The 14,025-nt window shown below is 37.9% G+C and overlaps 1 protein-coding gene across 1 annotated transcript in view; it reads right to left on the reverse strand.

Annotated features, from left to right (window-relative positions):
* The window catches only part of stat4 (signal transducer and activator of transcription 4), a 71,780-nt gene that overhangs the window by 11,708 nt on the left and 46,047 nt on the right, over window positions 1-14,025 (reverse strand). The window contains exons 24-35 of the mRNA XM_066688538.1: window positions 11,059-11,206; window positions 10,088-10,223; window positions 6,669-6,800; window positions 6,052-6,196; window positions 5,782-5,877; window positions 5,355-5,444; window positions 5,000-5,078; window positions 4,403-4,494; window positions 3,826-3,977; window positions 761-919; window positions 285-377; window positions 68-127 (exon numbers count right to left, since the gene is read on the reverse strand). Coding sequence (XP_066544635.1) covers window positions 68-127; window positions 285-377; window positions 761-919; window positions 3,826-3,977; window positions 4,403-4,494; window positions 5,000-5,078; window positions 5,355-5,444; window positions 5,782-5,877; window positions 6,052-6,196; window positions 6,669-6,800; window positions 10,088-10,223; window positions 11,059-11,206 — 1,382 coding nt within the window. The remainder of the gene's footprint in view (window positions 1-67; window positions 128-284; window positions 378-760; window positions 920-3,825; window positions 3,978-4,402; window positions 4,495-4,999; window positions 5,079-5,354; window positions 5,445-5,781; window positions 5,878-6,051; window positions 6,197-6,668; window positions 6,801-10,087; window positions 10,224-11,058; window positions 11,207-14,025) is intronic.

Genomic DNA, 14,025 nt, shown 5'->3' on the forward strand with positions numbered 1-14,025 from the left:
CTGATGAAGCAATGGGGTAATTAGAATCAGTGGCAATATTTATTAAGCTTGTTTCTTTCTGACTTACTTATCAAAAGATGCTTTGACACGCAGCTGATAATTCAATTCCTGGAGCTTAACCAGCAGTCTAGAAGAGATAGAAATAGTAATTAAAGAAAAAAACTATTCAGGAAACAAACTAGGAATGATTACTACTATAACTATTTGTTCTCAAAAGTGGAAAAACAGCTAAGGGTCACAAGGAATCATTCCAGTGCATTTCAGTCACCGTCAGTGTGACCCACCTCAATTTCACAGTGAACTGCACCCCTGTTTTCAACACCAGAGGTCTCTGAGGGTGCGTGGGCATGCAGGGCTGCCTCTCCACCACGAACGAACTGAAACACAAACAGCAAATCCCTCAGACCCTTCATCATGACAGCAATGAGAATAATCCCGTAGCTACTTTCATCAGAAAAATACACCCTACACAGTCTAAACTATAAGCCATTGTTTCTGTCCAGCTGGAACACCTTCTGCAATCGTGCTTGTCTACGACCACATGAACAGAAGAACCAGGAGCAGAATAAAGAAATGAGAAGAGGAACCACTTTCCACTACTGGGATAAACTGTTTTGATACTAATCCCAAAGGTATTTTGGTCTTGGTGAGGGAGGGTTTATTTTAAAGTGAATATTGTTCTTGCTGAAGATGTCTCTAAAGGTTTTAAATATCAAAGCTTGGGGACAATTTGTGAAGCAGGGATCTGGTACCTTCTTACCTTATGATGAGGTTGCGGAAGAGGTAGAGCGCCCTTTCTTCCAAGTAGTTTTTCTTCTGTGTGATGGGGTCGTTCTCGTACGTGTATTTCTGCTCCAGCTCCTCTAGTTTCTTCAGCTGTTGGCGGACTTGCTGTAAACTCTCCGCCACAGTTGTGAACCTACAGCAGGAGTACAGTTAGTGTCAGGGGTCTGAAGGAAACAACGGGCCACAGAGGTCCAGCTCAATCCACTTTAGGATAATGATTGTGTGCCGAGGAACAAGACTTGATACATTTAGCCTAGTAAAACTTCAGGTAAACACGCTGCTGTAGTTTTGGCAGTAACATGTTCCACACCAGATTTGGAGTCCCTCCTGCACAAGAGACCGATTGTGTCGATTATCTTTTGTAAGCCTACTGAATCATTCTTGCTGATAACAGAGATATTTGGTCTTTATTTCCTCCAATGGCTGGTATTTCCAGAGCAGTGGGCAGTTTGGCGTTTAGACGCACTGATCCTTATTGATGAACTTCTCTATCAAAATGTAAGTGACCTGTGTGTGTCTGAATTCAGACCAAAAAAAACATTTTTTTGATAAGATAAATTCACCTTTACGCTTAAAGTCACTGGCAGTCTTTAACACCAGAAGCGAACACCGTCCATGTCACTGTTACCATATATGGTATCCTATTACACTAGGCCACGTTTTTCCCCCAAGAAAACAACATACACCCCCAAAGAAAAACAAAAGTCAAGCTTCAGTGAAAGAGAAAATATTTCTAAACACTTAAGTTATATTTTATTTCATATTATGTTTTCAAAAAGAAATCACAGATAAAGATGACAAGAAATTATGTTATTCCTGAGGAGAATGTGGACACTAGGCCTCACAGGGATGAATCTTGATGAATATTACAAAATCACATTTGAAGAATGTAATGAATGGGATTCATTAATTAATTGGGGTCAGATATGCTTTTACTCACTGACTGAGAATGAGAATTTAACAGGGGGAAATGTCTTTGCTCTGCTAAAGAGGGAAGGGGAACAGAAAGCAGAGTAGGAATACAAAAAACATTTGTCATTTGTTGATTCAATACAATTCAATACATTTTTCTTAAAGAATTCAATATTATATGAATCATACAGTAAATATAAGTTGCTGCCATTTTAATGTCCATTTAGTCATTGGTTTATTAAGTTGCCATCTCTGTTTCGCTCTTTAAATTGTAGAAGACGTTGACCAACGTCAACTTGGAATCAATTTCTTTGGTTATTTGCACCACCTAAGCAGGGGACTAAAGCATTTTTCTTTTTTCTTTTTCTTAAACAAACCAAAACATTTGAATGTTACTCTTATACGACCACTGAGTTACTTTCATACTATGAACAAAAAACAGGTTCATACTTAGATACAGTGCTAGAGAAAGAAACATTTCCAAAACATGTAATGGGTGCGACAGGCTATGCACAAGGCTAACAGGCCCTAATACTCGAATGCGGACTGTAAAGCATTAAATCCGTCGGATGCGGACGTAGAGTATTTAGTTGTAGGTTGAGGGGCATTTTGTGTTTGCCAGTATTACTGTAAAATCAGTTTGCTACAGTTTTAATTAAAAAAAAATATTATTAAATATTTAACATTTTATTTAAATGCTGTAAATGTGAAATAGAGCTGAAAAAACTTCAGCTCATATTCCTAAAATTGAATGTAATGGGGTACTTTTATTACTATTATTAACAATTGCATTAGTTTTCAGACATTCTGAATTAACTGTTCAGATGCAAAAGTTACAATTCAACATGGTTTCTTATCTTAACATGTATCTAATACTACTATTGCTAGTCACTTTACTACTTGCACGTATTTTAAGCTAGTAGTTACATATTACATTTCAAAAACACAAGCCGCTCTGAGTTTCACGGGGGAGTTGACATGCAGGGGTTTAACTGTGAAGTGATGATGCGGGGGCACGTTGTGCATCAGTTATGTGGTCAAGAAAAAAATGTTTGGGTCACACCCAAATACTCGAGTAAATGATGTAAAAATTTGGAAAAATGAAAAAGTACGCCCAAATATAAACAGTATTAATCTTATATCACTAAATGACCGCATTATAGAAGTGCAAAATGTAAAAGGTAAAAAAAGTTGCCGATGGACATTTCATTGTTAGAAAGGTTGTATTTTATGTTAATAATGCACAAAGCTTTTTTCCTATTATATTATGCTTTCTATGTTGTGGGTCTGTTGTGCACCATTAGATACTTTACATCATGTTGTAATCCTACCTTTAAAACACCAATACAAAGTATTAAAGCCACAAGGCATAGCTGTACCGGTTTAATTTGAACACGCTGTCACATGACAGCCATGGATTCCGTGATGGAAGTATTTAAGTGTTATTCTCCAGGCAAACCAGGCATTTTCCTGCAAAAACAGCACGAGAGCTGCACTAGAGATACTGTGCGAGTGAGTGAGGTTAAAATACACACGTGAACTTCGCCATAGATGCCACCAACACTGAAAATACATTTGATTGTAGGGTGGTACAGAAAGATACACTTCAGCCTATCTTGCAAGGCAGTCAATACTATATGAATTGTTACAATAATAAGCGAGTTTTATTACTTATTGTCATCATATTATTTCATACAAATACACCACGCAAGGAAATGTTTTAAATACATGTATTCATAATTTTAAATATTTAGAAATAGAAGCATGGAATTGAAAGAGTGGCGCCGCTTCGCCCAGCTCCACTACACCCCTGTGTCGGAGGCGGAGTTTCGCCTTAACGGATTTAAAAAGTGCCGCTCGGAGCGGCACCCTGGTCTTGTGCACTCCGACAGCATTACAGCCATATCTGTAACAATCACATCATACCTTCTCTCTGTAAAATAACATCTGGGCCATACTGAGTGGTAGACAAACATTTTGCTACAAATTCGAATTCGTTTGGTTTAGTATTCGACGGAGTTCAGATGTGCTAAACATGCTAAACATCTGCGAATGCGGATTTGAACTTCGTCACAACCCTACCTAATACACAGTACAGGGCTAAAGACCGTCCACTCCCGGGCTCACCAGGTCTGCAGCTGGTCCAGACAGGCGTTGGGCGGCCCACCGATGCATGCGATCTGCTGCCGCCTCTTCCACTCCACCAGCTCGTCCGAGATGAGTGAGCACTGGGTCTGCTCCGCCATATTCAAGGCCTCGGCTATTTTACACACCACCTCCTGCTCACACAGCACAGGATTAAAAACAGAGCTGTTTAATTTCATGATGTCAATGCCTGATATAAACCTCAAGATTTCATAACAAGCTGTGATATTGCACAGTGCTGTCGTTATGAATGGTTTCTGTAGTGGACTTTTTTTCAAATCCATCTTGAGCCATTTTTCTGAATCGCTTTTTCTCATTCCTTCTTTGAAAAAGGAAGACGCAAATCACGGGAGTAATGAATGCTTCACAAATAACTTCAATAAAATGTAAACTTGTATCATAACCAAAATGCAAAATCTGAATTAGTCAGAAGCCATAACAGAACTTTTTTCCTTTCAATTTTTGCAAGATTTTTCTTAAGAACAGTATATTTTAATGCCTAATATGATTATTGCATATTATATAGTAGTGCTGTTACTCAGCAGATTGAAAACAATACCTCTCTCTTCATGTTAAGTTCCAGAAACATGTTTCGGATGATCATTTCTTCTCGCTTGATGTCAGCCTGGGTTGTGCCATTGGCTTCATGTTCTATGGAGACAAAGAGTGAAACATTGTTACAGTAAGGCAGAGATGAGGGTTTTGTCTGAATGACTATTTAATTAACAACGAGAGCAGAATAATCAGGTCTTTTCATGCACAGTTTCTGGGAAGGAGACGGGTGGAAATAAGACATATCGCATCAGAATGCATGACTCTACAAACGTTAACCGCACGGCTAATTATAGCGCTTAAATAAAGTGTTCTTTACCATATCATGTGTAACTTTTGTTTTCTAGAAATCCATGTTTGATTCTCTACTTTATTGTGAAGAAGCAATGGGTTTGTAAGGCACCTCGGAAACAAATGGTTTTAGAATACTGAAAAGTGTTAGAAAACCAAACAAACTCTACTGGGATTCTGAAGACAAGGCTGTCTCACAGTCCATGACTTTGCAGAGAACCGAAAGACTTAAAAGTCTCCCGATTTGTATGTGGACGAGGACACTAAATACATTTTATGTCAACCTCGGAACTGTTTAATACTCCTTTCTTACCCCGGCTCTGCAGAGTCTTGTATTTGAAGTCATGCTCGTCTTGTAGGTCCTCAAGTGACTTTATCTTTTGTTCCGTTTCCTAGAACAATGAAAAAACACAGATATAAAGCTCCAATTTAAAGCACATTGCCTTTGGATTAAAGTAAATCACTGATGTACATAGCTTTGGACAGTTGTAGTGCTGAAAGGCCTAATAGCAATACACAAATCCAGAATATTTACCCATTTCTGTATTGAGTATATATGATTACAATCTTAACCCAAGGAGATACATTCTAATAAGGTAATGCTTTAATCACTTCATATATACAATACACTACAAACAAAGCTGGTATTTTTAGGAAAACACTGTTACCTGCACTCTGTTCTTTATGTCCTTCACTTTATTATCCAGCTCTTTTTGTTTTTCAACCATCACATTGTTCTGGGTGTTCCCAACATTGTCCTTTGGTGATGAAGATAAAAGAAAAACGTTATAGGAGGCTCTGTAGCAGCAATTTCCAAGAGGTAAGTGTTATAGCTATGTAAAAAAGGTTTAAACATTCAAATTCCCTCCTAAGTTTTACACCATGTTAATATTTAGATTCCACTTGGATCACGAATTATCTTTATGCATGGTAAACAGTGTATTTGAACTGCTGAAGCACTCATGAATAAAATATTGCAGTACAATCCTATTTGAGTGAAAATAAATACAGGAAAATGCTAAATGTAAAGACAGAACTAAATAAGTTGAAGAAAAGGAAGAAAATCAGGAAAAAAAGGAAGAAAATCTATACCACCTCTGTCTTTTTGGCAGTGGCTAATATTTTCTGCTCTTCTTTGAGACAGTTGCAGATGATCATTGCCATCTGGATTGGATCCTCTTGAAAATGAACCTATAAGGATTAAAAAGAGCCCTGTAAGCATCACTACGCTAAAACACATTTTATGATTTTTGTCTCTCTACAATACTCCAAATTGTACATACAATAGAAAGACGCAGAAACATATGTAACATACTGCTCTAGTTCAATGCTAAAAAAATGGCTTCCCTACATTAAGAACAGTACCTGGAGGTTGCGCTTAATCTTCCTTATATTGTGCTGTAAAAGAAAATTGTTTTCCAGAGCAAAGCGGCTATATTGGTCATCTAACTGTGCCAGCAGGTCGTGGAAGCGCACAGTGGCCAGGGAGTCATTTGTGGCAACCAATTCCCTGCAGGGTTTTAAAACATGGCAAAGAAAACAGTGTTATCAATTCAGGATCACAGATATTTAGATATGATGGAATTCAGAACAGATATATACTTAAAGGTTATCAGTTAAAGCCTCTAGGGTTTGTTTTCATACTTTTCCCCTACGCAGAGACAAAACATATATCTTTGCATCTACTGAGGATAGAAACCAATTTTAGGAGACTAAAAAACATTACAGAACAAACAAAAAGAGAGCATACAACCAAGCTAGGAAGATTAAAAATGACAGGGCACCATTCGACCCATCTTGCTTGTTCTGATAATAGTAGCTAATTGAGCCTAGAATATCATCCAGCCTGTTCTTGAAGGATCGCAGTGGTGCCACAACTATATGGGAGAGCAGGTTGTTCCCAACCCCAACAACTCTTTGTGTAAAGGGAGGAATTTCCTTCTACATTGTTTTACTATATTTTGGAAACACACTGTTCTTACCAGTCATGATTCTCAATCCATTGGCTTAAGTACTGCCTTATTTCCATTGGAAAGCTGTCATCATACAGCTGGTCAACCTGCTCAAGGTACTTTGATTCCAGCTGCTGCAACTGATACCACTGCGCCATCGTACTGGAGAGATGGAAAAAAAGACGAAGAAACAAACAAACAAATATAATGCAAGACTGCTAAGAAAATACCACATCAAGAACCACATAATTTCTGTAATTATGACAAGCATCTTTATTGATTGATATGACCGCCCAAGCAATACTTCACATGCAGGTGAAAACTGAGACAACGGAATAAACAGAAGACTGAATAGTTTTTAAACAATTAGACTGAAAAAAATACTTTGATACACAATCATGCACATCTTCTTAGAAATACCTAAAGCACTTCAATACTTCAATACAAAACAACTGCTGAAATACTAATCACAGAAGAGAAACAAAATGTGTATATTATATTACTTGTCATTTAAGGATTAATGAATAGATGGAATGTGTCTTTAAAGAGCTGAATTTAAAATGAATGCATGTCTTTGCTCGTTTTAGTTCATTTTAGAATAGAGGTTCACCTCCTTCTAAGAAATAAGAAAAAGATGCACACCAACTAGCTCCGCCAGGGTTTAAATTTACCAGACGTGATATGTCAGGAAGCAAAGAAACCATGCCTTTATCATGAGTAACAATCAGCAACATCTTATTTAGCATATGCAAAAATAAAAAACATGTTCATATTTAGTAAATTTTGAATACATTTTTTCTTAAATATCAGGAAGGCCCCAAAAACATGCAAGCACACAAGTTTACATCCGAGTCCCTGAAAAACACATTCGTAAGTTGTCGGAAGGCTGATGTTGGTTATCGGTTATGCTATTCCATTACATGAACTTGGCATGTCCATGGCAGATCATACGAAGTCTGCTGTACTTGCCGTTGTGACAAAACACTGTCTTTAAGTTACTTCCAAATAAAAACAATATTGTGGTGGGATGATAAAGAGAACCATGGCATTTGTACTTAACCTTTCAAATGTCTATTTATTATGATTATTATTATTTGATGTTGTAGTTATGATTTGGAATTGCCCACATTATATTGTCTTCCCAAACCCTCCAAATGTATGCATTAACCATTTGGTATCAATTTTATTTCACAGCCAGAACCCTCACAGCCAACAATGGAGAGATGCAGACATCATACATGAGTCTGACACTTTCAGAGACCACAGTGAACCAAGCAGAACTACAGTATCATGGGTTCCTGGTACGACTCTCAGTACTAACCCTGCACGCTAAGGTGCTCAGTGAATCACAGGGACTGCTGTTGGGCAGCCAAGCTCAGGTGACCCTAACCATCCGTCCCAGGTAGCACCCATCCAAAGGTACTCACTCCCTGCAGACTTCCCTTTAGGCTCCACACACTCCAAGCAGAGGCTCTGAAAAATGTCCTACCCTTCCTAATTCTATCAGTCCTCCAGTGTGAAAGCATGGCGAGTGAATCTGCAGGGATGTGAGTATGGGAAATCTCAATCACACAATCACTGTGGTCCAGACAGCTAGAGAACAGATTTCAAGGAAAAGTTTCTGCATGTCTATGGAGAACTGGAAGCTGAGTTATAAGAATAATTAAACTAATATTTGTATTCGGGACTTTCCAGCCAACCACCCAACTAAATAAGTGCCTGGTATTGGTTGACTTTGGAAACACTGCCTTCCAAAAAGCTTGGCAGAGCTTTCTGGATTGCAACCTGATATGTTATTTTATTTCTATCAAAGCTCCCTCAAATGATGAGCTATTTTTGTCTGGTATGTGTTGCCCACATCCTAGTTGGCACAAACAGCCCTGACTTCAGTCACATCTAACTTCTTTAGGATCAAATGGAAAGGTATAATGGCAGCTTGTACCCAAAAGTAAATAATGCACATCAAGATAAAAGGGCCAAAATCTTTGTTAAGGTTTGGGAAATTGACTATAATTAACTGTATCTAAATAATCATTAAGTATAGCGTTAGTTCCGCAAACGCAGGTAAAGGTTCATGACAAGGGGCCAAACATCATTCTGAACACTTTTTTCACTGAAGTGTGGTTGAGTTTGTATTGCTTACTGATACTGAGCTTCAACGAAGCAACGCGTCTCACCACCAAATGCAATGCCCAGTGCTAGACCATCTCTACAGTGATGCAAAACTTTGACACATTTTCAGTTTATCCCAACAAATTCGGAAAAAAATAAATATTAGAATCCACTAATTACCCATGATCATCAATCACAACATATGAAATTAAACAAATGACCAACATTAGGTTTGCTTTAGTTGCAAATCGGGTTTAAATCAGTAGCTAATTCATAAAAAAAAAAAACAATATGCATGTCAATGCATATACATTTTCTTAAGGCTTTAAATGAAACTCATTGGAAAGATCTAATAAAGTAGAACTGTCAGTTAATCATAGGAACCAGCCTGGACAGTGTTTTAACTGAGAGCCAGGGTTGGGTGGAGTGGTCCACAGATTCATTGGTTTCTGGCGCAACATCACAAAGTTGAGTTTTAATAATGACAGCTGCATTGCATTATTCATACCAATGTTATCTCTGCTGTGTTCACTGAGGACTTTACAAGCAGAAAGAATTGCACGTTTGAAGCCTAAGCCTTCTGAGCACAAATGTCAAAAAGAGATTTGATGCTGAAGAAAGTTAGCTGGGAATGACTGAAATACTGCTGCACTAATAAACAGGTCGTATGATGAGACATCACCAGCAGCGATGGGCTTCAATCAGTGACCTCATAAAAATGACCATCACAGTTACAAGTGTCAACAAAAGGGAACAACAAAACCCAACAATAAAACCAAACCCAGAACTAAAGCAGAAACCACTCCAGGGTTAGCTACTTACTAATAACAGTCAAGGTGATGCTCAGATTATAATCTGCATTACCATCACTATTATTACTATTATTAAATCATAACACCAAGATGACAACTGTACCACGAAATGATCAATGAAGATTTAGTATACTTCCTTATTCGACCCATGCAAGGAAAATACGCTGAATATCGTATTATTTGATGACACTTTCATTTATACATCTGTCCTCCACTTTTGTACAACGAGTCGATCCTCCCGCGTCAGACGCCGCTCCGCAGCCACTTCCTGCGACAGCGCTGCCACTGTCGCCAAGCGAAAGCGTGTACTGTAACATAATAACACTCACCGTTATGATATTTTTTAAAGCAACACGTTTAAACCTAACAGGCGGTTTCTCTACTTGTTCCGCGGGTCCTCGGCACAGCCGTAAATCGCTCACTGCTCCCAACAAAATGAAACTAGACTGCCGTGAGCTCGGAGATCTGCAGCACCCAGCCAGCTGAGATCAGAGTGATACTGCGCTCCGCCAATCACGAACCGGCCTTTCCTGAGTGACGCCTTTGCAGCCAATCAGAGCGAAGACAGCCCGGCGCTCGCGTTCAGTGTTAAGTGTGCACTGAGGCGGGGGCGGGACTGCTGTTCTTTCTTCGTGCCACCACTCCCTCTGAACTTGTGTGGCTGGAGAAATAGAAAGTAAAGCTTAACTTTCGCATTAGTCTATATTTAATAAACCTAAGTATAAACAGAAACTTATCGGGGATCTATGATCGTGTTTTTGTTTTAGGTATGCTAAAGAGCTCAGCATAGTCAATATTATTGTAAGCCTAATATCTTAATTTACAACCCCAATAATTATCATGTTACATAATATATATTAAAATATGATAATTGTTGCTGTTGTAAATAATCCTTTTTGCAAGATAAGATAGGCCGGACACATTGCATGAATAACTGATCAATAATGTATCAATTAATTGATGCATTGAGCAATTCATTGATGCATTATTGATATATAGCATCATCAGCCTTTGCAATGGATGCATTGATGCATTATTGATCAGTTCTCCATGCATTGTGCATTGTGTTTTGGTTAGTTTGTTATTCCAATAATGCATTTTTCCATGCTTTCCAGTCTACTCTAATTCAACAGGACGTAAATTAATGAGGACAGTGAATCCACAATATACAATAGTTCATATTTGCATATTCGTGTAATGTACACCCTTGTATAGGAAATATTACAGTAAACAATTCCTAGATCCTAGATAGTAAAAGCTAGTAAGTGCAGGCATCATTAGGCTAATGGAAAGGAGGCATAGGATAAATCAAAATAAGCAATACAAGTACATGTAATGCAAGCAAGGGGTATGTCAAAGCATTACGTTGAATCAGTGCAATGTTACAGGACAATACAAATGTATGTAATTCTGACATTAAATCACATTCGAGCGCTTTCTGTGTCGCTGCAGTGCTCATAGCTCCATTTAAAGCGCGTCCCGCTGTGTGTAATGACCGCGCATGCGCTGAAGCCGCGCAGCTCTGCTCATGTGCGCCGCGCTGTAAACACGCCGCACGCCGCGCTGTTCCGCAGCGGAGGGGGTGTGACACACTGCGCACCACGCGGTTTCCGAGAAACCGAAAGAGTCCGGGAGAGCGGGGCTCTGGGAGGAAAACGAGAAACGAAACTTGAAGCACAGCCAAGCTTTGCCAGGCATGTTTTATTTTGAGAAGTACAATATTGTGCACATATTTATATTGACATGATCTTATGTCAGATATTATTTTTCATAAAGGACAGGAAGTTGGAAAATTTACATTTTTTATATATAGCACCATTAGCCTATATCTGGATGAAGGCCTCCCCAAGATATTTCCACTTTTCCATGTTATGCCTGCAAAGTTTATAATTTTATCTTCCAATCTTTTGTGTGATCTTCTATGTCTTTTTTCACCACTTGATACATGTTAGATAGCTGCCTTTGTCCATCTTTTATCTTTTGTTCTTGCAATGTGCAAGTAACCAATGTGCAGGTTACTTCTTATACATAGTTGGTTATAGTTAAGTGTTACATTTTAGTTAAATTATTTTTTAATCATCATAATGACCATTGCCATTAATGATGATGTATATGATTATTGTAATAAAATGATGAAGTCTTAATGAAACAAGGTTGCTTATTGTGTATAGCCTATTCTCACAAACTATTCTCGGAGCAGTGACACAATTCTATTATATAAAACCATAAACTAATATTATATTTATATATCATACAATATTAATTAAAAAGAAAAAATAACCACCAGGACCTCTTCATTTTACAGAGAGATATACATTTTTGTTTGTACAAAAGTATTTTGCAAAAAGCTTCTGACATGCAAGACATGCATCTGTTTTCATTTTATATGGAAATGTTCATACTGAATATTGGTGAATAATTTAAACAAATTAAAGCTTTGAGCAACTCTTTCCTAAATTTATCTGTTTTCTAATACAGGTATGCCATGGAAATAATGCTTGGGGATTCCAAATTATTTTTTTCACCATAACATAAGGATTGATATAGCTGGCTATAATGACTATGTAAAAAAACAAAAAAAAACAAAAAACATTAAACCGCATTTTCATTTTGCAAAATGTAGTGTTGGAGATTAGAAGGTGTCATCTGTTGAAATAAAGTTTATAAAGGTGTGTCTGTATGAATCCCTCATTGTGGATGCAACTGTTAATGTGTGGGGGTGGGGGGTAAGTTTTTTGTCCTTTATTGCAATATTTGAAAAGTGCTGACAAACATGAGAAAATACATAAAAAGGATGAGGTGAAACAGATATTATTGGGACTGTTGAAGAACAATCATCTTCAATCAGGTTGGAATGTTCGTTGCAATGCCTTTAATACACGCAGCGTGCAGAGGAACAGTGAATCAAGAAGATTCCAAAGTCGCTCTGCCTTCATTTTAACAGTCAGAGCTTTTATACACAAAAATCAAAGATCTGGTTATAATCAGAAAGTCATTACTATGTTATCTTAAAAGTTAGCTAAGCAGAATATATATCATTATAGGACAGAGTTCATAGGTCAACACATGGTTTTAGGGAACAGACACTTAAGTCATACCGTTTGACATTGTCTCCAACACTTATATGTGATTGGCTTGTATGATCTTTTAATATTTGGAGCTGCATACACTACAGGGACTACAATCAAAGAATACCCTAGACTTATTTGATGAGCTTCATCTTTTGCAAGGGTTTTGTTGGACAAAAATAAATCAACGTCAGCGTGTGACAACTTGGGCTTGTGCCATAAGAACCTGTTTGATGGATGTATTGGAGGACACCCACATTTTATCATGCAATTTCTAGACATAAGTGGACAGAAGCAAGACATTTTTAATTGCCTTATATTCTTTACCTGGATGCATTATTGTTCTGTAAAATAATGTACCCTGTAAATTTTGGCCTAATTTCTATGTATCAGTAGTGCAATGTAATACAAATATTTTTAAACACTATTTTTTGTTTAACGTTGTGAAAAATCCCTTCATATGTCGCCTTAGCTTTCGGACACTGCCAAGAAAGAATAGACGATGAACATTAACACTGGACCATGTCTGACGAAAAAAGAAAATGATTTAGGATCATTTCTGTGAGACATACATCTGAAATAGGTTATGCTATTAAGGTCACCATGCTTGCAAGCTTTGCAAAGAACTGCTTTTATCATTCAAGTTCACATACAGACACCAAGTGAATGGTGTTATTTTCAGTTGTGATTTAGTTGACGGCAAAGCATAGCTGTAGTCTTAGAAACCAAAGTGAGACTCTAAAAGGGAAACTGTTAGAGGCCTCATTGAGGAGAAATGACATGCACTTCTACAACAATTATCAAAGACAGGTAGGACTTCATTTTTGCATTCATTTCCATCCACACTGCACAAGAAATCCAAGTAGAATTTTTCAGCTCTGCTCCGAATAAAATGCTTCAAAATTCTGGGTATTAGTTTTGTGGCTTATCTTTCCTTAATATGTCCTGCAACATTCATTTACATTTGTGAACATAATTGGTGATATACACTCACCTAAAGGATTATTAGGAACACCTGTTCAATTTCTCATTAATGCAATTATCTAACGAACCAATCACATGGCAGTTGCTTCAATGCATTTAGGGGTGTGGTCCTGGTCAAGACAATCTCCTGAACTCCAAACTGAATGTCTGAATGGGAAAGAAAGGTGATTTAAGCAATTTTGAGCGTGGCATGGTTGTTGGTGCCAGACGGGCCGGTCTGAGTATTTCACAATCTGCTCAGTTACTGGGATTTTCACGCACAACCATTTCTAGGGTTTACAAAGAATGGTGTGAAAAGGGAAAAACATCCAGTATGCAGCAGTCCTGTGGGCGAAAATGGCTTGTTGATGCTAGAGGTCAGAGGAGAATGGGCCGACTGATTCAAGCTGATAGAAGAGCAACTTTGACTGA

This window comes from Amia ocellicauda, chromosome 16, assembly GCF_036373705.1.
Source record: "Amia ocellicauda isolate fAmiCal2 chromosome 16, fAmiCal2.hap1, whole genome shotgun sequence".
Lineage (NCBI taxonomy): Eukaryota > Metazoa > Chordata > Actinopteri > Amiiformes > Amiidae > Amia > Amia ocellicauda.